Genomic DNA, 23596 nt, shown 5'->3' on the forward strand with positions numbered 1-23596 from the left:
TTTTGAAACTGCCGGCTCGCAACAGTTTCTATAGTCTTTAAATTGAAGAAGGAAGAAGAATTCGTCTCTATCTCTTCGCACTCTCGTTAAAGTGTTTACTCGGCTGCATTCTCGATGCCGCCTCGCGTCTCTCGGAATGCACGTAAAGGGCGCCGTGTCCGATAGAGCTTTCCGGCCGCGCGCGACGGTCCTTGAAAATCCTGGCCAGACTGACTCGATTAAGCTCTTATCAGTGGACTGACGCGCGAGCGGATAAATTGGATCTCGCAGTTTCATTCCTCGCCGAGAGAGTTTTCTCAAGCTATGCAGCAACGCTCTTTCTCTCGAACTAATTTCGTTAACATCGAGTCTTGAAATGAAATAGTCGTCGCGGCGACGATCGGACGCTCTGCGAGAGGAGAATAGTATTAGTAGTGGCGGCGACAGGGAAATTCTTCTGTCGGCCGGGGAAAAACCATTTAAAAGTTGCGAGCATTGTTTTCCAAGCTTCTAGCCGCCGCGAATCTTCCGATTTACATGTTACACTTTGAAATTAGAATACTATTCTCTCGCAGCTCCCGCTGCTTCGCTTTCTTACGGCCCGAGGAGTTTAAGGTTAATCTCGGAGTTTCAGTCGCGCGAGCGCGCTGGGAAATTAAGCAAGTTTTATTTAGTGCATAAAAGGAGGCGCATTTTCTTTTCGCTTCTCTCAAATTGACCATCAGCGTTATCGCATCTCTTAAGAGCTGCGGGGATGCAGTAGATCAAAGCTCGTATTTCCGCGACTAATTTTTATGAATAAATAATAAAAGCCGCCGGTTATACTCGGAATTGTAGGAGTAGTCGGATCCTGGAATATTATAACTGGATTTCGCAGGTGAAGCTGAAATGTCGAGCGACCGGTATACCTCCGCCGCAAATCAGTTGGCGCAGAGAAGATCAAAAGGAAATTATTATTCGAGAGCCTTTCCACGATAAATCAACCAGCTCGAACGAAAAGATCAAAGGTACGTTGTGTATACCTAGGTGATATAGTGCACTCGAAAATAATTACCGTCGTTATACATGCCACGTATAATTTAAAATCGATAAAGCCAGCCGTGTCGATTATTTTTATTCGATTCGCGAAAGTAGCCTAGCTGCGTAACTAAATCGATCCTTATACTTTTCCAGGTAGGCGCGATGAGAAAAATATTTGGAAATCAAAGTATCTATTCCGCGCATCGAGTGCGGCTTCTGCGTTCGGAGAAATTAACAACGGAATTTTTTTCCTACCGATGTTTATTTTAGCTTCCGCGAACAGCGCATTTTTTCAATCATTTTCAATTTTCGCGGGAAGAGCCCGCGCAGGTTGCGCGGAAATCAAAGTTTTAGAACAGCCGAATCGAATTTGTGTGCCCGGGTGCAGTGACGCACGGGCGCGGAAGAGGAAAATTTCCGACTCGCGCGCGTCTCGCTGAATTTGCATAATTAGAGCTATACTTACGCCTGCTCCTCCTCGACGACGACGACGACGACGACACCGCTCGTCTCGGGGGAATATTTTATTAGGCGCGTCTATGTAACGGAGATAGTCGCTTTCCTTGCCGGGGGTTTCTCGCGAACGACGTGTAATTTCGACGAGATGAAACGTATAATCTCTTTCTCAAACTGGCCCTGTCGTAGTGCACAAAGTCACCGAGTGGATCGGCGAGGAGCTTCACCTGACCAAGATCAAACGAGACCAGATGGGAGTCTACCACTGCATCGCCAGCAACCAAGTGCCTCCGAGCATCAGCAAGCGCATAATCGTCGACGTTCACTGTTCGTATAGATTACATTAATTTTTTTAATACAATTTAACCAAATTGCTTGGTTAAAAATTTCGTTTTTATAAACGTACTTTTATGCTGGGTACACAATGAATTTTCAAACATAAGAACCGGAATGAATATTTATCACGGTCCATATAAGTGCATCATTATATTCGCTCTCGAAACGCGTCGCGATAACAGAGCGACAACTATTCGTACCGTCACCGCACACTACTCTCCCTCTTTATAAACAGTCGAAATAACCAGTTTAAAATTCATGTATAAATAAAGCTTGCGCGCGCGTTTCGCGTGATTTCGAGTAATCCAAATATAATACAGGGCCGAGAGCGAGACTCTCGTCGCCGGCGCATAAAATCAATCAGTAATAACAACTTTCAATTAACCATAGCATTTCGCACTCGCGCGCGTATTAACGAGGACGCGCGAAATTGCGAAAAATGCATGACGCGATCACGTAGTGTGCGTTCATTCGTTTTATATACGTGTGACCATCCCCTGCTCTCGACAGTTCCGCCAGTGATACACGTGCCGAATCAACTGGTCGGCGCGCCTCTCGGGACGGACGTCGTGCTCGAATGCATCGTCGAGGCCTCTCCGCAATCGATCAACTTCTGGCTCAACAATCAGGGTGAGTTTTTTTTTCTTTCTTCTCTTATGCCCGTACGCGCAATCGCCAAATAAAACGCATCGTTATGCAGCCCGAGTGAATTCTGCAAGAATGCCCTCCATTAAGCTTTCACGCGATTAATTGACGTGGGTAGTGTATGTGTGTATTGGCGAGGACGAAATTAAAAGCGGATATAGCGACGTTTCGGTGGACCTGACCGCGTATGTGTATATAACTGTTGCAAGCTCGCATCGCGCGCGCCTTTGTGCCAAGACCAATTAAAGCTTCGCCGCTATTCGATTTCACGCGTTATTGTTATTTGTATAGTCAGTGTTGCGCTGTTTGCTCGTATTATCGGCGATATCGTTTCTTTGTGTGTGACGGATTTTTAACTCGCGATGTGATCTAAACGCGTCGTTCATCAGCGATGAATTTGTATGTACTTGAGCACGCTTCGATGGAGGTGATGAAACATTCAAATTCATATGCTTGAAATCGTATGAGAATTTGAAAAAAATAAAATCACCGTTCCCTGACTAATTAATTTTTCTCTCTCTCGAACTTGCAGCGACGCTATTAATCGAAATCCGATAAGGGTCTACTACTACACCATACCGTTATAACTAACTTAATTACGATTCTTTGCGGTAAGCCGCGCGCGCGGGTTCGCTATATAACTGAAACGCTCAATAGCTGCGAACTTGATTAACTAAGGCAACTGACGCAGTGAAACTGCTCCCATAAGGACAATTATCCCCGCCTCGAGCATTGTACTCGGAGAGTTCACGAATTGTTGCAATAATGCCATTTGTATATAATCCAAAGTCGATGCACACCGTAAAAAATACCATTAGCGCAATCTAATCGCCCATCGTCCACCATAAAAGATCCTCGCGCAATTAACGCGCAATACACCGTCCGAAAAGACAAAAAAAGAGCAGGAAGAGGATCTAATAAGAGCAGAGAGAAATTCTAAGCACTCGAGGGTAATTACCCTTGCTCGCGCCGCAGATATTACAGATCTAACGAAACGTGGCGCTCATACGTACGAAGGTCAAAAACCCCGCGCACACATAGGAATACGAGCTGCGCGAAAGAGAATCGAGGCTGCGAGTGCAGAGTGAGAGAGGGCATAAAATGGAGCGGAAAACCGAAGGCACGCCGTCGCGAATATAGTATAGTGGCCCGAAGCAACCGCAGCGTTAAGGTTACGGCACTGCAAGCCAAAGTTTATTAACTCGTACGGTGGAGAGGGAGAGAAGAGCCGTCTGCCGATCGATGCTCTGCACAGCGCGCGGGTGTCCCTTTCGGAGAGGCTTTTTTCCCTCGATGCTGCAGCTTGCAGCCGAGCTAAATTGTTCGGAAGCTCTCTCTCTCTCTCTCTCTCTCACACACTCTTGCAAAGGCGGGGAATATGGGAAGATCGCGTGGGTAATGGGCGGACGTGTTCAACAAGTGCTAAAGGCCTGGAATGCGGGGGCGTGCGTGCTTTGCGGTTTTTTCCCCGCAGCTTTTGAATTTAGTGCCTCGACATGCTGGGCTGATGTCTTTTTTAATGGGTTCGAATCGATTTTGGCTCGCGTCTTTTTTCTCGTTGTGTATTCGCGGCGTGTGCGTGGATTGAAATCTAAAAATAGAAGGCATAATGTTAATCTGACTATTTCCTATCGTTTTTCCGTTAATCCCTATGCGCCTATATTATATTTAGGGTACGAACGCTCGGTCGAGACAAACCCTAATCCGTATGGCATTATTCAAATGCAGCCTCGCCTTACTGGGACATAATAATGAGTTCTTCCAACAACTTGGAATTGAATTATATAAAATGGCCCTTTAAAAAATACCTTCAATCCTCAAAGTTTCATACAGCTGTTATAAATATCATATAACACCACGCGCATTCCGCTGATCTATCTCATGCGCTCGAAAGAGCTAAATGATCCATCGCAACGACAATAACAACACCTCCCGTTTCTCGACTCTTTCCTGTCTCGCGCGATTGGCCTGTCGACGGCCGCTATACGGTCTAATCTAAATTCAACCGCGGCGAATAGTTGAACATCCGTAACGCGATAGCCCCAGCTCTCTCAAATATGCAAGCATACAGTATACACGCGGAGAGAGGAGCTAGCGCGCGAGTATAGCTTATCATCGGCTGCAGAGCGGCGTAAGCTCGAAGATCCGCCGCAGCTGGCTTCCACTGAGCAACGCGCCGGATAAGCTCGACGAGGCCCTCGATGAATGTTTATTGAGTTTGCCAGAGGAGCGTCCGGAGATTTTGCCGGCTGACCGCCGAGAGGCCGCACGGATTCACGGCACAGGAGCTGAGGGATCTGTTCTTTCGCAGCGATGAATACTCGGTTACGATAAGTTCCCGCGGTCACCTCATTAGCTCCATGGACAGACGTCTTGTCGATTTTGAAAAAATGCAAAATTCAGTTGCTCTATATTCTATACAAACGGTTCTGCAAAGCGATGCGTTTTATTTCGATTGCGTCTATAATACAATAAAGCCTCTCGCAAAATCGAAGCACGAGTATCGACACTTTGGCCATTTCGCCAGCGATATCAGTGCAGAGAGCACAGTGGAGAGAGGGGGGGGGGCTTTCAGGGTGCTTCGGTAAATGGCGAGTGTGGTGTGCGCGCATTTGATCGATAATTTGTGCTTAAAGGCGTGATGATCATATCGAGCACGCGACACGACGTGCAGGTCGTGACGAAGGCCCCGACAAAGGGACACCACAGCGCGCACCCGAACTTCAATTTCAAAGTCAAGATGCTGCTGACGATACGGAATTTCACCAAGCAGGACGTCGGCACCTACAGGTGCACCGCCAAGAATTCCAACGGCGATTTCGAGAGCAGCATTCGTCTCTATGGTAAGACTCCGTGTATTATCTATATTTAAATTTGTATCGCTCTATTGTGGAATTGGAGTGAAAACAAAAACAGATTAAAAAGGTCCAATTATTCAAAGTCTGCGACAATAAAGCGTTTTAAAAATACACACTATACGTACCGCGGGAAATTTTTCATTTCGATTTAGATTCGCCCAGGCAATCAAACCTACATAAAGCTCCCTCGACTTCCTCGAATTCGCGGTAAAATTGACAATTTCGCCGTCCTTCCCGGCAAATCCCTTTTCCTTCAACAATCCAAAAGTTCACATTCACTCTTCCCACTGCGCATAAATGAAAGCCTGTCCGCACACATTCCGAGAAAAAAAAGGAGAGTATATTATAGAAGAGAATCCTTCCCACCGGAAATCAAAGCCCTTTTACCCGCGGCAAACAAATATTACAGACTCCCCGGCGTATAACGCCGAACCACAGCGAGCTTTCAACAGATTTCCCCCTATGTATCTATATACGTATACACATACAGCTCAATGGCTGCATTTGCATATATAAGGGACAGCCTGCAGCTTCGCGCGCGGCTGCCGATTGTCGCACGAGGATGATTCGCGTAAGGAGATTTCCTTATATTCGCGCGCGAGAAAGAGAGAACGTGTCTGGGCCGCGCGTATACATGCATCCTCACTTTGCGACCGAAGCCTTCCGGGATTTTTTCCCCGGTATATATACTATATACGGTCTATGTGTATGTGTATAGGCGAGATAAGGAGGCTCGCTGCGTCTTTCGAATACAGTGCGAATAATATTCGGATCCCCCTTCTAGGAAACGTTACGCCCGACTTGTTTCAATTTTATTCGCCGACGAGAGGGAATAGACGACGCGAGTTGCACGGCTTCGACTTTGCTAATTCAAACGAATGATATATTCCGTATATAATATACGTCGTGTTGACGATGGCTTATTTTGCATCGTTGGGATTGTTTACTTTTAGTTCCGACACGTTCCCGGCGGGGCATATCGATTTTGCATTCAAACCATACTCTATTTCGAAAAGCAGCTTCTATTGGACTTTTAACGACTTTTATCGATGCTACTTCGCTCGATCAAGTTGTTACAGCGTAGCGACGTTATCGCTGTACAGTGTCTATACCAAGCCGGGGTATCTGTCCATTACGAAAATTCTTTAGCTTCGATACAATGCGAAAGAGCCAAAAAATAAATTTTTTTTAATTCTGCTACATCGACGGATGCAGCAGTTGTATTGATCTTTCGAGAAAGTTGAAAGCCAGGAAAAGATTTTTCTTCAGCGCTAGCTCAACAAGTACTTTCTTATGCAAAATCTCTTTTGCTTTTAATCTAATTACTTGCAGAGAGCGTAGAGGGCCGCCTCTCAACTGAACCGCAAGTGGTGCTTATGTAAATACTACATTGTTTTGCGCGAGAAAGCTACTTTTAAATCGTCGCCCGAGATATTGCTCTCTGCTTTAATTAGCTAGTTTATCGTTTTCAAAACTGACTTCAAAATGAACGGATTAAAAGTAAACAATGACGATCCTTGGACAAAAGCGCAAAGATAATCGAACTATTTATAGACATCGATTATACGCTATACAGAACAAAATCGATGAAGCCGTTCATTGTGCTGAAACTTATTAATATCGTCCAGTCGCACGAAATACGAAAAAAACAAGCCTGTACATTAAGCGATCGTTCAAGAAGCACGAAATAGCCGTGCGAGATTGCCATTCACCTCAATTTTTCCCTTACGATCGCGCGCAATTGCCCGATGAGGCTCTCTCTCTCACTCTCTCTCTCTCTCTCTCTCTCTCTCTCTCTCTCTCTCTCTCTCTCTCTCTCTACCAGGGCATCGAGAATTATTTGTCCAGCGATACGTCTAATAATGTCCTCGAGGCACTCCTCGAGTCGCCTCTCCCTTATTTTTTTGTCGAGCAATTACTTTTATTACCCCGGCGGTATAGAACACTTTTTTCAACGAACCTTGCTTCCACAACACCGCGAAGGCGAATAATTCGATAAACCAATGCAGAAAGCCAGTTGCTTTCGCTCTCGCTTCGTTTGATTAACGTTTCGGGCTCCTTCTAGCCAGTCGTCGTCTTATTTTACCCCCCGAAGCCTGCGGCGGATTCTTGGAATTTAATGAAATCAGTCCTCGCGCGCGCGGCTCTCTTTTTTGTTTACCCGCATCAGCTCTGCTCTGCGGCTCGCGCGGCTTTTTTCCTCAAGAATTTTACTAATTAGTTTTAGCCGCCGCGGATTACAATTACAAATTGTGCTTTGTGGCCGCGCTCGGCGTCTCCGATAGCGAAGGGGGCGGTTAAGTAGATTCGCCGCGAGACTTTGAGACGGGGCGGGGGTCGCAGCAATTTGTTTAAACGTAGTTTAGACGACGCGCGTTTTTCTTACTCTACTCAGAGGCTGTTTATCATATTCATTGGGCCTTTTCGGCGGACTCATCAGGCAGATGTATAACTGTAATCGAGTTGTATAAAAAGTTCGCCGGAAGTTTAAAACGTGCCAGTCATACTCGCGAGCGAGCGAGCAAGTAAGCGAGTATTTGGGTCATGAAAAATTACTCAACTTATGGGCGAGTCAACTTCTTTTAATTACGCGCTGCGGATGGAAACTGGCGCAGTGATATGTCTGATGAATAAAATGTGTACTCGCTACGAGATTTAGAGAGAATTAACGAAAGAAAAAAGAAACACGAAACAGACTTGGCAAACAGCGCAAATATAAACGTCGAGTGCTCGCGGCTTAGGCGAGGCTCTTCCACTCCTCTAATTATTATAACGAGAATCTTCGCAAGATCTCACAACTGTTAATAGCAATAATGACCAAGCGTTCGACCTACTTTTTATTGCAGACATAACGAGCGCGGTGAAACAAAAGCCGATCTCCAGCGAGGTGTCCTTTTCCGAGAGCGGCTCCGAGTTCGAACACCACCACCACCACCATCACCAGCAGCAGCACATGGACGGGGAGCTCGTCGAACTGGACAACGACTCGCTGGACGAAACCGCGGAGATCGAGCACGCGGAGATGGGTAACCGACCGCTTTCGCTGGATAACACGGTGCAGGGCCACGTAGGCTCGACCCAGTTCTCCACTCCCGTGACCGGGCTCAAACCGCGCGGCGGCAACAGACGAGCCAACGGTCATCAACACTCAGCCAGCAGGACGTCGACGAGTCGGTCCTGCGGAGCTGCCACGACGCTGCTCGTCGGGACGCTACCGCTGCTGCTCTACTGCAGGTGAAAATACCTGGCTGGACTTGGATACGATGTTTTGTTGACGGTGAGCCTGGTGCGCTGAGGTGATGATGTGTGTGGCTCTTCTTTAAGGCGAAGCTTTTCGGCGGGCTTAGCTTGGTTGGATTTTTACTTGGGTAATGTGTTATTGATGACTTGATCGGTGTTGCCTGTGATGAGATTGTCGCGAGGATTTGCGAGAGTTGGAACTCTTTTTAAAATTGTTTTGTTATTAACTGCGGACAAACGCATTTGCTTAGATCGGACTCTATCCGGAGGCTTCGGATCACTTGAGCGTGTATTAGCCGTCTATGCGTAACTCTAATGAACGGCTACAGTCGACTCTTGTAAGATAGCGGCTGAATTAGAATCTCATTGTTTTCCCGGGCGTTTGACCAGAGTCGTCGCACCGAAGTGAAACGCTCTTTCAGGTGTCCAAACACGCTGTACCTTTACGTCGGGTCGGTTTATATTACGGCGAAGACTTTATTAAACCGTCGTTTAATCGAATTACAAGGTTTTCTCTTATAGTTTTTGTTGATTAAAGGAGGATATTTTTTTTAGAATCAAAATAATAATAAAAGAATCATCAAAACCTGATGATTCTTTCATTAAATGTGTCGGTTAATGTCGTCTGATTGTATCAATTTTCAAACATCAACGTCACACTCAAATAACTACGACGTATAAGTACTGCTCATTATCGTTAGAGATATTTTATTCGTATTTTTAAAATAAAGTAGGTATTACATATGGCCGATTCGTGTTGCACACGCCACCAGCCATCGTTGCAATTTATAGAATTCAACTCTCCAACTCACTCGATGTCACATAGGTCTTCTATAATCGAAGTAGCGAAATCGCATTAGTCGAACTAGAACGAGTTTTTTACAAATAGCCGTGTAAATATTACATGCAACGGATGAAAAAAGCTTCGCTTTAAAAAGTGTCGATTGCGAACCAGCGCTGATTTCGCGATGCATAGCAAGATCCAAAATGATACAAGAAAAGTTAGTTGTACCCCATGTGAGAATGTGCGACACGAATGTATACACGTGTAGGTGTGTGTGTTGGGTTAGTACGCGAGAGAAACGAGCCAAAGAGGTGTCGTGCGCGAATCATGTGATTCCATAATTTTTACGCGACATTAAACGTGAGCTGTTCCCCCTTTTACTCCTGGAACGAAGGGAAAGGAAGCAGACGCAGAGGACACGCTTTCTTCCCTTCGATTCCCGTTGCGCTGTTAAATATTGCACATAAAGGTATATAAATATATACATATATATAAATATATTATACGAATGAAAATATATATAAATATATACGGAAAAAAACACATATATTATACAGTATCCTAGGCGTTCTAGAGGTGCGTATACATTATACGATCTATAAGTTGTTCCTGCTTCCCTACATAGTGCGTTACACTTGGCTTTTCGTTCGTTTTTTGTCTCTTCGAGAAATGATGTATCGATTGTTATTACGCGCTTCGTATATTGAAAATTCGACGTTATAAGCGAGAGAGGAGAGGCCGACTAGGAGATCGAAAAGAAGGAGGAGGAGGAGGAGGAGGAGGAGGAGGAGGAGGTGTACCTATGAGCGAATATAAGGAATAAGAAAAATGAGGGGAAAAGAAACGCATTTGTAACGAAGAAACGTCGCGCGCTCGCGCACACGGCTTATCGAGAGGCGCTCGCGCTTTCGCGAGAAACTTCCGTTGCGCCGCGTTTTCCTGCTGCTGTTGCTGTAACGATTGCCGGTGCGATAATATGAGCAAGTGTACTTTATGATATTATACCGAGCTATAGCAACGAACGCGACGAAGAAAAAAAAATAATGACAAAAAGCGCGTGGACGTGTATGCGGGTGGAAGAATGTATAAGCGAATGGTATACGTGTAAGGCTTTGATGGACATTTTAGCGATAGAAGACGTATTAGTGTGTGCGTGCAGACGTGACCGTAAGCGCCTTTCGCTCCTTTGATATGCAAATGTCGCTGATGACTTAAAAAAATACCGGGATCTTCCGTTTATTGACGCGGAGCTTGCGGGCTTGTACTGTAGGTGTTTGGAAGTAGGGCGATCCGATGGCTGAAACGATCTCTGTACAACATGTATAGCAGTCGGATCTAGAGGTAAGGCTATATACGTTTGAGTACATTTTAGAAATTCAAAGGACTCCTTGATTGCGCGTGCTCGTCTGTCGCGTTAACTTATTCGCCTTCATTCGAATGGTTCAATCTTGGATGATCTGACTTTACCGCTTATTCGGATTTCAGAATTAATTTATTTTGGCTAGAACTCATTCGATTATTTTTCAGATTATTTTATAATTTTATCGGAAAAGCGAAGTTTTGAAAACGAAATAAACATAGCGATCGTTAGTCTCAAAGCAACGAAAGGCTTGATCGTCAGAAGGCGAATGAATGCTGAGGAAGAAAAGAGCGCGGCGATAAATCTTGCGTATGTACGACGTGTGTGTATGCGTATCTCGTGCATGATGCATAATCGAATTGTTTGTTATGTAAAGAAAAAAAAATGCTATATATATATATATATATATATAGACTGTAACAATAATATTACATTACATTAACTGGCGAATAACGAGAACAACGCAAACATGGAAAATACGAAAATACCTACGGAACGGTGACAAAGGGCAAAATATAATATAGAAAATATACGGAGAAACGAGAGAAGAAAAACAATGACGACAGAGAGTCGACGGCTACAGAGCAATGCGTGCGCATATTGTGTAAAAAAAAGAGAGAGAAAGAGAGGAGAAAGAATGGAGAAATTTTTTTGTTGCCAAATAAAGTTGCAATCCGCATGTACCATACACGCACAAATATCCTGTTACAGATTCTTTTACATATACCCAGCTTTCACGCAAAAAAAACAACAAATATCGGCGTTTCGCGCAGTGTGTGCCTCGCGTGCGCAGCGATATTTTGAAATTTCAATTTTGCAAAAGGTTTATTTTTTCCTTTGTTTGTCTGGTTTATTTAATCATTTTCTTGGCGCGTCACTATATAGTATTGATTTTCAATATATTGTATAACAAACTTTGAATAGTGAATTTATTTTTCCGTCTAAATCGACTTTACAAACGTTTTTACAGCTGCTGCTCCACGACACAGGTAAGTCACGATATAAAGTAAGAATAGAAATAAAGTTCATCGCAATAAAATGATAATGCAACGGCGGCATAAGCATGTCGAAGCAATATAACACCCAATTATCCCGAGCGGTAAACGAGTTCTCTCGCGCGCGCAGTACAGGAGTACTTACATCAGTTCTCCGCTCTTTTATATGATATTCTCGCCGGCAAAAAGAGAGATAAAGCTGCACAGTTCACGGCTACGGAGAAAGAGAGAGAGAGAGAGAGAGAGAAAGGAGAGCGCAAAGCCAGACGTTAAAAGAATTTCCACAGCAGGTGGCACTGCGAAATTACTCCATGAAGCCCCCGGGGGGACAAGTGTGCGGCCATTATCATAAAAAATGTCCCCGCACATCCCTCTCTCTCTCTCTCTCTCGCTCTCTCTCTCTCTCTCTCTCTCTCTCTCTCTCTCTCTCTCTCTCTCACCTCGTACCCTCTGCAGGATAAGAGAACCTACTTCGAGCGTATACTCTCTCCCAGCAGTACGGCTGACTATTCGCGCGTAAAAATCCCTCTCGGTCTTATTATCGGCTTGTATAACCGAGAAGACGAGCGTTCGCTCTTGATCTCGATAAAAAGAAAATAATAATCGCGACATAACCGAGCCTACACACCATACCGTTCTCGCATACGGCTGCGGCGTCGTTAGTGACGAGCGTCGTCAAAACTTGCGCCGCCGCGACCATCCTGGGCGTCTCTGTGTTAGTCTTGGTCTTGCCCGAAACTTGGTTCCATCCCTCTTAGCTACGGCCATTACGTGAATTTGCTCCTCGGACCCTCGTCGTAACCCATCTCTCCGTCTCTCTCTCTCTCTCTCTCTCTCTCTCTCTCTCTCTCTCTCTCTCTCTCTCGCCTGGTGCTCTTTTCGCTAGCGGCTCTCGGCTCGGTTACTCCACTTAGCCAGCGAGCGAGCTCTCGTAATTTCTACACGTGCGAGCGGCTGCTGCACCTGTCGCGCACCGAGAGTTAGCCGCGTCTTAGTTTTCTCTTCGCGCGACTACTTAAGCTTGAAACTCACGCGATTGCAGCATTCCTTTATTATTTTCGGGACTTTTTCGAGCTGGAGAGAGATCCCGCAGCTGCGCGATGAGAGCAGGTGTGTGATATTTTTCGGTTCTCGTTGGATTAATTAGTGGCTGTGGGACTTTGGCTGCGTAAGATGATTGAATCGAATGGATTGTTTTCGTTAACAGGATTTCTTTCACTCTATTTTGGATATGACCCAGTTCGAGCTGTTGTTAAAATCTATTCGAGGAAAATTTTCAACGAAATGGAAACGTTTTATTGGGAGGGTTGCATTTGATTAAAACTTCCGGAAATCCTTCAAAATACACGATATTCCATTGGCATGTGGGTCAGTGAATTTCGGTATGCATATCGCACCGCGGTATAAGGGAAAAAAAATACATATCGCAGATGCCGTTCAAAAGCGACTATAGAGTTACACCAGAGCCGCGCACTACGCGTAGCAATATTACACGATTTCTAGATCGAATATCATTTCCCCCGCGCAGTACACGCAGAGTAACCATTCCCTTTGTTCGTTTCCCGCCTGTCAAATCCACGAGGCAATAATTACATTTTAATCGACAATTAGCGCTAGCCGCAGTCCCAGTATCGCATACGCGTCGCATAGCCATCAAACGCGCTGCACCAATCGAATTCTTTGAAAACGCTTTTACACCGTGCGCCAACCCGAAATAATAGTATTAAAATCCATCAGTGCGCGGCCCGATCAAAAAGAAACAGCCGAAGCGCTCAGAGTTAGCGCTTCCCAAGGCACTAAAAGCTCCCTCGGGGAATAGAGTTTATAAAAAGAGAAAGCATACCATCAGAAGAGAGAGAGAGAGAGAGAGAGAGAGAGAGAGAGAGAGAGAGAGAGCCTAAGCGTCAGTGTAAAACGAAGCCGAAAAAAAAGAGGCGGTGCAGGAGGAGAGCTCGTATCAAAGTAAACTAGAGTCAACCGGCGCGTGCGTCAAAGCAAATTAATTAGCCCAATTTAATTTGCCGTCGGGCTCACTCCATGAGTAGTCAAAGTAATAAACCATGAGTAACACTCGCGCGCCTGAAAAGCTGCATCAGGAGCTGCAGGTCAATGTTTGCAAGGCATCATCGGGAGCCTCGTCGTCATTGCCGCACCCTCTTCTAATTTCCTATCCGACAGGCGCATAAGAGAGATGGATATAGACGAGAGAGCGTGGGAGGAGCTACGCGGCTATAATAACCGCGAGTGCGCAATTACCACGCGAGATCTCTCAAGTTGGCAAAAGAAGGGAAATAAAATCAGCATAAAGCTGGCGGCTGTGCGCTTTCGGAAAATCTTCTCCTCTGAGGCACCGGTAGCGGAGGTAAGTTAGGTATATACGTTCGTTGATGATGTTCTCTCTCTCTCTCTCTCTCTCTCTCTCTCTCTCTCTCTCTCTCTCTCTCTTTTTCTCTTTCCCTGGGTGGGCTCTATATAGCTTATACTGGTCCGCTCGCTCGCTGCGCCTTTATCTTCGTCGTTCCGCGGCCGGGCGTCCTTTTACTCTAATTTACGATTCCTCGTTATATAACTTCGTTTGCACATTTGGCCTTATATAAGTGCTGGATTTTCTTTAATTTCGCTTTATCGTTGACGGGGGCGCGCTTTTCAAAAATTCGCGGGGAGCTTTCGCTCAAGAATTTCTGCTGCCAGTCTATACTGCCATTAAAAAATACTAAGAATTGCATGCCCAATATTTAATTATTCGTTGCATTAACTTTTCAAAATTCTGCAGTACGAACGGCGTACCAGCTGTCACAAATCTGTTGCAATTGTGCTGAGCAAGAGTTAATAGTTAATACAGTCAAGCTCCGAGCATGAATTTTTCTCGCACAACTCTCACGTAATTTTGCTAAAAAATATATGGCTGCCTTTTTAGCCAATTTTGCAGAAACATAGTCACTCTAATTCGTAGCATTAGATTAGAATCATTATAAGCGTTTAGATTTTAGGAGAATAAAAGTATCGAATTTGAAACAACCGCAATTCCCAAAACATTTCCACCGTTCACCTCGCCTCCTGCCTATTCCCGATGCTCCGAAGCACAGAACTGAAAAATCAAGCGCAACGAAGGAATCTCTACATAATATATCTACCCATGCCTCGTGGACTCTTTATTTTCCACTATTTGTCTTTCTTTTCTTACTTCTCTCTGGGTCCCAGGTACGCTTGGCTGCGCGCGCGCTCACCTTTATACCGTCTCGTCGCTCCTCTCCCCCCCTCCAGCTCACCCTCACTCTCTTGCTGCCGAGCAGTGCGCGCACACCGCGGCCAAATGGCGCAGGCAGACCTTAATGAAAGTACCGGTGCGGCAAGGAAAGCAGCTCGCTCGCACGAACCCTTAAATTAATTCGCGATGAATTACGTCTGCGCCAGCTGCTCGAGTAGTTGTGTTTATTTATGAAGGAGCCGGCCCGATCTTCCTCTCTCTCTCTCTCTCTCTCTCTCTCTCTCTCTCTCTCTCTCTCTCTCTCTCTCTCTCTCTCTCCCTCTCCCTCTCCCTCTCCCTCTCCCTCTCCCTCTTTCTCCCCGCGCTTTATGCCCTCTCCTGCATATCGCGTCCGCCGGAAGTCGCCTCCCTTTTCGGGTTACTCTCTGCCGGACTTTCTTTTCACTCCTCCCACTGCCACTGCTGCTGACTCTCTTTTATTCGGTCTCCTGTTTACTCGCGGCTTCTTTATTTCGAGAGTCGTAAGCGTCGTCCCCGTGGGTCTCATTCTTATTCCTCGATTCTCCCTTTTTTCCCCTTGCTTTATTGGCCTGTGACTGGACGCCGGCGCTGCTGCGTGTAATGCCCAAAGCTCCCGCGCAGCAGCTCCGGTGAGGGGGGGGGGCGGTAATTGAAGGCGCGGATTTTACGAGCGGAGGGCCTTTGCCTGGCTGAATGCTAAGGAGTGGAGAACGCGGAGCTGCTGACGAGGAGGAAAATGATATCGTCGACGAGTTGGAGGAGCTTTTGATTATCGGGAGCTTGCGATGCTTCGCTCGCTGATCACTTTCGTGTTTTGTATGGCCGACGGTTTCACGTCTTTTCGTCACTCTCGTGTACGGCTTGGAGCGCCGAGGAAGAGCTGAGGGAAATGTTTAACGTGAATGATTTATCAAAGATCTTGCATATTTACAATGGAAGGTATATGTAAAGTGCTTGAGGCAATTACAGCGCTGCTCGTTAAATCTGGACTATCGGAAAAGGTCATGTGCGACGACTTCGACTATTATCATTGGATAATTCATCTTGTTTTAAAGAAAATTACGTACTAAATTTTTCTTCGCCATACCTCTCGTTTGGCTATAAATTTGTTAATTTCATCAGAATATGCAACGATTGAAAAGATATTCTAAAATAGAGGCCATTATATATTCCGCGACATCGTTATCGCGCGCGAACTCGGCTGCTAAATATGGAGAATCGAAGAAAGACGTATAGAAAATTCTAAAATCAATAATGTATATAAGCATGATAATAATAGAAGTGAGCTTGGATACGACGAAATCACACGATTAATATTAATTAGGAAATCACTTTGTTCAATGCTATATAAACTTTGCTCTAATAAGCTGAAATCTCGTTACTAAATGCATGTTCGATTTAGCCCAGTTATGTCACCTAATTAAATAATGCATTCAATGTATAGTTCTATAAATCCTCCAAAAAGCATCAAACTTCTCTGCACACCACAGCCTCCGCAGATCATTTCCGGTCTATCGTCCCGATAAGATCGTACGTCTCCGATTTAAAGCCCCCAGAACGGCTTCACACAGTCGTTTTCTGTTTGCTCGCGATTTCGCTCGCCGATAGCTGCAGACCGAAAACGTCGCAGCTATACTTGCGAATCCTGTGTTTACAGGGAAAACAGAATTTCCGTGCGGTATGTCGGGAATTCCGAGGGTAGATCTTGATACATGTGTTATAAGGGGGTGGAGCGGGCCAAGGTGAGCTTTCTTCGCTTGCTGAATGGTTATTTCGGTTCCTTGCACGTATAAACTGTGCTTCGAAGCTAATGAATTTTGCAGAAAGATTGATCTGATTATCCGATTAATTGAGTGAGTTTATATCTGTCGCTCTCACCGGTGGAAAAGAGATCTCATTATTATTTATCGCTGCATGAAATTCTGAAAAAGAAGTGCGCGAATAAAAATCCGAAAGCGACTTTACCTCCTCATATGGGAAACTTACAAAGCACAGCGGAGCCTCGGCAATGTGTAGACGCCGGACATCTGCAGCCGAGTCTGAGAGAGAAGAGGTGCGTTCGGCCAAATAACAGAGAGGAAGGAAACGAAAGGGGAAGCGCAGGGACCCGTGTCACGCAAAATTTGTTCAATAATATTTTAAAGTTCGGCGCATATAGTCTAGAGCAGAGCAAGGCGGCTTATACGCAAAGTTTTCTCGCCTCTCCTCTCTGGCCCCAGCGCGTCCTATCCTACTCGTCCGCGTCGTTTCGACGACACCCACACACCAACACACACACACACACACACACACGTGGAGCTGCAGCTATATACGCGCAATCTCGGTACAGGGACCGGTCGCACGCACGTGCAGCATGGGGTAACAGTCAAACACTTGGCACCAGCCGGCGCCGGGTATGTGACATGAATATTTGTTTCTAATAAGATATGCTGCATAGTCCCGGCCACCACCGGCACTACCGCCGCTATACCTACCATTTGACGTGTCTCATCCTCTACGATCGCCCTCCCCTTGCACTTCTCCATTATATATACGTATAGGACTTTACCTCTCCGGACTGAAATTCTCCGCTTCTTCTCGAGCTCCGAACTCGAGAGGCGAGATTTACATTAGAGCGATTAACTACCGCTCCCTCGTAGAGAATTTTGCAGATGACCTTCTTTGCCCCCTCTCTATCCAGCTTTCTCTCACGCTTCGTTATACATGTATATAAGGCGGAGCTTTTATCTAAGGGTCGCGCAAGCTCTGCAGACTCGCGTGTATTTATTTTTCAAATTGCCCCCGCCTTTGCGCGGAATTACGATTTTCGCCTCAGCTCTCTCCACGGTGTTTCTCTCTTTGACGTTTTTTCCCGCTCATTCTCTTTCCGGGATAGATGTATATAGTTAACGAGCACCGCCGCGGACGAAAGAATGAGTTTATGCTCGCGTTTCTCTTGTATTTTTGCCGTCACGGATTGTACATCAAAACGCCTTTGAGGCATTCAATTATAGCCTTGAGATTTGTTTCCGCGGCGCGACCTGCTGCAATTTCGCGCGAATTAAAATCCGCAGATTAATTGGTCGGAACGGCTAATTTATGCGCTCGCGAGAGAGCAAATCAGCGCATTTCGACCGGCCGCTCTTATTGACATCGGCGATAAAGTCGATCGCGGATAATCGAATTAGTAGGATATCCCCGGAGCTGCTGATTGCCGGGCACTTATCGCGCGAAACGTCGAATATTTAAATACACTCAGTTTTAGCTGGCAACTAGAGCTATTAGCGATAAACTCGGCTAATATTGTGACTCGTATAATCGCTCGTATAATAGCTCCGAAAAATAACGACACAGAAGGTTAATTCATGCAGAAAAGGGAGCGGGAGTATACAGAGCAGTGTCAGCAAATTAAGAAGCTATATCGAGTCGCAAAGTGCCTATAACGGAAGCGGCTTATCGTCTGATCCGTGAGAAGTGACAACAGCGACGCTGCCGTCGAATCCTCTCCTTCTCTGAAAGCACAGAGAGAGCCCAGACCTCTCTCTCTCTCTCTCTCTCTCTCTCTCTCTCTCTCTCTCTCTCCATAGCTCTCGGACTGAAACGACGCGACAGATCTTAGGCGTCGCGTCGGCTTACTACTCGCAATACAAGGGGGATAAAATGTGTCCCTCTCTCTCTCTTTTCCTGAGCAAAAGAGAGAGGGAGAAGGTAAAAAGGTAAGTGCGAAATAAAAGCTCGCGCTTGGACTCCTCCGCGCAAGTTTAACGATGAGCCAGCGGCGTGTGCGCGAGAGGCGAACGACGAGAGAAAAGGATAAGGGGAAGGAGAGCTGTATACTCGCGCAAAGGCGAGTATAAGTGGCGTAATCTCTGACGCGACTATACCGTTGAGATTTCTTTCTTTTGTCTATACATAGATATATATGTATGTAGAGCGCAGGCATTTGTAAACCGTAATATAACGACTTCAAGTCACGAGGGAACGAGAGACGTCTACTTCTCAGCTTTCTCCTGTGTGTATACCTGTAGAGGAAGAGAGACAGGAATCGTTCCACGCCGGCTGGCTCGCTCTCGAGGATTATCAAACGAACAGGCGCTGCGCTTTAATTTTCACCGTCCAAATTCTTATACATTTATTATTTACGCGCATCACGCAGTGATACTCTGTGCTTCATTAAATAGAGACAATTCAAGCCTGTATGTCGGCATAAATAAATATGTAAAATTTATGTGTAATTCCTAAAAAGAACGCGACAATTCCAGCAGTCGCAGAGAGTCCAAAGTTTCCGAGAAACGCGAGAATAACACGTCTATGTAATCCGAAAGAAATTGAAGTGCGAAACTCCATTCACCAGGGGGCCGGAAGGCAGGCAAGTTACGCATGCATGAAACGTGTGTATATGCAAAAATTATACACACATTATAGTAGCCGCGATGCGCAGCGAACTTAATTCTCGCGCGTTTCTCCCCTTTTCCCGAGCTTTCGCCCAGTTATTTATCATACGTAATAGCTCTCGGCCAAATGGACCTGTCGTAACGCATATGTATACACTCGTTATAACGCATGTGCCCAGCTCGTACATTAGCCTCTCTCTCTCTCTCCTTCTGTTTTACCGGAAATGCGATGATGACGCTCCCTCTGTTCCTCTCCATTCGGATAGCTCGACTTTAAAAAGCTCCGGTCAGTCGTCCCCGGAATAGCCCGTATAGCCGGGAGAGCGCTGCGCTCTGCACTACTGCCGCAAAGACAAACGAGAGACGCGCATTCGGAGAATATAAGGACGCGGGCGAGATTTATTTTACTTTGAGGAGAAGCGGAGATAGGGAAACTGGGCGAGAGCGGTGCAATGAGCCGCGGAGAGAAAAATGAATTTCGTTTAAAAATACAAAGGACGCCGGGGAGATAGAGACTGAGAGGCTGTATCCAGCACTAGTGCGCGAAATGAGACAACGACGAGGACGACGACTATAACGGAACGCGATATTAATGGAACGTCGTGAAGTATAAGGATGTATAGAGGAAGAGGAGTCTATGAGGAGCGAAGGCTTTGACATGGAGCCAACTCAACACGCGATGATTTGATTATCTTAACGATGCAGGCACATACAATCGAAATATAATAGATAACGAAAGTCGTTAAGTTTTCCGCGGCGTGCTGCAACGGCGGCGGCGGCGATTTATTGTTTCGAAACTCGGCCCCCCCCCCCCGTACTTCGCATATTACTTCAAAGTTCAACTCTCGGCGAAAAGACAGCCGCGGGAGCAATAAAACCTTATCCTTGGGCACACAACAAAAGGCGCAAACTTATGAAAAGGGAATAAAGAACGACGGCTACCGGTTCTATATATATATATATATATGTGTGTGTGTGTGTGTGTGTGTGTGTATATAGCGGCATCTGCTGCGCGCAGAGGGAGAAAGTGCGGCGGTATGGTACTTGATGCAAATCCGAGTCGCGCGCGGGAACAAGCTGCGGAAAACAGGACAAGTTGGCTGAGAGTAGCTGTGTATATATAGATGTAGCACGACCTGCGCGCCTTGGAATTCAATAGTTAATCGCGAATACCGAGAGAGAGAGAGAGAGAGAGAGAGAGCTGCACAAAACGTAATTGCATAGTACTCGCGTACGCGGCAGCATCATGTGCGCGAGAACCAATAATAATCTTAGTTACGTCTGCTATACGTATACCCTCGTGTGTGTGTGTGTGTGTGTGGGAGTAGTCTGCATAAGATCCTCTGGGAAGACGTGTAGTTTCGGTTAGTTAACAAAATTTTGTATCGATCAATAAAAAAACAAAACTCTAAAGTCAAGGCGACGACATTTTGAGAGCTCGAGTTACTAAGTCTGCGCGATCGCTTTACTCCGAATGAATTTTTCACGGAAAATAGATCGCATCTCCTCCGGTTCAATTAGAACGCCTGCCGAGCGAGGAGTGTCTTCAGCAACTTGTGCAAACAAGATAATTTAAGCCCGGCGCATTACCAACTCCCGAAGAAAGAAATGAACACAAAGCATTCGGGCATTAAAAATGTATCTTCTACACGCAAACGTAAACTAGAACCGCTCGCTCCGAGAGCCAAGTTATTCGACTACGGATAACCAGACTGAAATTCATAGCGCTTATGAAACGCCCCGTAACGAAGGCCTTCTGTCTCTCTCGGTGCGTGAATTAATGGAATATTCCGAGAGGTGAATCAGTGATTCTAGGAGCCTAATCAGAATTTAGTCTATAGCCGATCTGCCGATCTCCCGGCGCTTTTTCCGTCTCAAGCTATACTTGCATACGAAACTGTATGTTTCTGTGTCCGCAATGGAAAGGAAAAAACTCGTCGAAATCACATCCCCTAACGATAAACGACAGTAGTGGACGCAGTGCGCTCGTTACATAGGATAATATTTCAAAGCGAGCTTGCGCGTGGGGAAAAAGGTCTGATTATAGAAAAGCACGAAGCACACCTTGCGCGCTCATACCGCATGAAAATTGGATAGCGGCAACACCTCTGACGTGTCGGCTTTTTCCCCCCGCACGTGTGTGTGTACACGTAGCCCGCGAAAAGAGAGAAAAGTTTACTCTATAATAAAACTAGTCGCATCGCGCGCCGCCGCGCAAACAACGAATGATAAAAAAGGGAACGTTTGCCCCGACTCTGTCTCTCTCTCTCTCTCTCTGATTGGCTCGAAAAAGAGGGAGCATCCCGAGTTTTTTTTCAGTTTTTGCGTCGTTTTTTGCAGTTTGCTCGAATACATCATGCACATACGTCGGGCGAAAGTCGTTGTCGATGTGGATTATTTACATTATACGTGGCGGACAGGTTTCGTTCGCTTTTTTTTTATTCACTGCGCGCGCGGCCAGCTACCGCTGCTGTGTAATTTTTGACGAAACGAGAGATTTTTATTGCGAATATGGTTACTGGTCGCCCATATAGGTGAAAGTCGATATTCGAGTGTACACGCGCGCCTTTGTCGCTGAAAACAGAGGTAATCCCAGCGACTGTAAATGAGTCGCTATGCTTGCAAATAAAAAAGAAGAGGTACGAAAATACTGTTTCCCCAGAAGCTAATATACAAGGGAGAGGGAAGGGAAATTCGAAAAAGCAGTCGTGCCTGCCCCGATACGCATATAAAGAAGAAGCGAAAAAAAAATAAGCTCCCCGAGACAGACAGACAGACACACACAGGGAGAGCGTCCGGCGAATATGGTGACGGATGTAAAACCGAAGGAGGGTCGTCTCTCCCCGCCGCCGCACGTATTAGCTCTATAGCGAGCGAATGGAATCACGCGCCTCTTATCAAACGTCCTCAGAGATTTCCCTGGAGGGGTGACTTCGGAACGCGATTCTCTCTCTCTCTCTCTCTCTCTCTCTCTCTCTCTCTCTCTCTCTCTCTCTCTCTCTCTCTCTTCGCTCACTCGCGCGCTAACTCTCGACTCACTATCTCTTCCTTTTCGGACTAATCAAACTTTCGTCCATGCTGATGCGGAGCTTCTTCCCACTGTATAAGGGTATACACGTATAATACCTGGGCGACGCCGTCTGTACCACTATACTCCAAGGCGCGACGCGAAACACACGCGTTTATCCTATACCGGGCTCTCCTTTATTACGCTTATCTCGATCTTCGGAAGTGTATGGTCGGATCTCTCGCGTGTATAGAGCCGGGGTGATAAGGATGCAAGGGGGAGGGGGTTCTCAACGAGAATCAATTTCGTCTTCCTTATTGCGGTGTCTTGCCGGAGGATCTCGTCCTTTTTTTACTTTTATCTCTCGGAGTATCGTACACAAGGCTTTTATACACACCAGAGTGTTCGTAATAAATTCATCCTGCGATATTACAGTCGCTCTCGAATATCGATAAAGCTGATCTACGCTTATTCTTCACTGCTCGTCATATTTACGATTTCAAGGACGGCCTTGCGATGAGAATTCGGACAGAGCATATCACGTGCGAGCACTTGGAGAAGAGAGAATCGGTGTATCGGTGTTAATTTTCGAGACGCACGAGATGCGTATACACAGGCCCACGTGCGCGGAAACTTTGTTCACGTGCGGAAACACACGATCCGTCCGCGTCAGCAGTATAACGAAAGCTCGTCTCTCTGATGGTTCGTTACTTCGTTTTCTCCGTCGTGTGCGTCGATCGAGAGAGTGTGTATAGCCAGCGGCCGTTAAAGCCGCCGCGGACGTAAAAGGCAGAGCCAGACAGGCCTGATGAGACTGTCAGGAAGCGGATCATGCGATGCAGGATCATGCCGTGTGTTTCGGCTCTTGATATCTCACGCGAATCTTGAAAAACAAACACATATCGCGTCGAATAAGAAACCGCGTGAGATAATGGATGCCGGTCGCACAAAGGAACGGAAAAGTATAATGCGCGACTCGCGCTTATAAGGTGCGCGCGACGAGCGAGAAATATCAGGACAACGCGAGCACAGGCCGAGCTAATAAAAAGAACCGAAGAAAAGAATTGAAAAATAAAGAGGCGCGATAATAATTAGCGGAACAAAGGAGCTCACGAGGACGGAATTTATTTCGGGGCCGCAGAGCTATAGAGAAGCTGTGTGTGTGTGTGTGTGTGTGTGTGTGTAAAAGAAGAGAAAGACGAGCTTGCGGAGATAAAAAGAGAGCCGCGCAGCGAGAATGAGAGAAATGGCGGCGTGAAAACGGCTTACGCCACACTACTTTGAGCCGCTAAACAAAGTCCGGCCCGCGCGCGC

General features: G+C 46.1%; 1 protein-coding gene across 2 annotated transcripts in view; it reads left to right on the plus strand.

Annotated features, from left to right (window-relative positions):
* LOC100119286 (lachesin) overlaps positions 1-11376 on the plus strand; it is a 34550-nt gene extending 23174 nt beyond the window's left edge. For both annotated transcript variants that reach the window (XM_016983167.2, XM_031923136.1), the window contains exons 6-10: positions 857-986; positions 1645-1782; positions 2302-2421; positions 5073-5279; positions 8141-11376. In XM_016983167.2, the coding sequence (XP_016838656.1) occupies positions 857-986; positions 1645-1782; positions 2302-2421; positions 5073-5279; positions 8141-8532 (987 nt within the window). In that variant the 3' untranslated portion in view covers positions 8533-11376. The remainder of the gene's footprint in view (positions 1-856; positions 987-1644; positions 1783-2301; positions 2422-5072; positions 5280-8140) is intronic.
* Positions 11377-23596: the final 12220 nt, after the last annotated feature.

This window comes from Nasonia vitripennis, chromosome 2, assembly GCF_009193385.2.
Source record: "Nasonia vitripennis strain AsymCx chromosome 2, Nvit_psr_1.1, whole genome shotgun sequence".
NCBI classification, from domain to species: domain Eukaryota; kingdom Metazoa; phylum Arthropoda; class Insecta; order Hymenoptera; family Pteromalidae; genus Nasonia; species Nasonia vitripennis.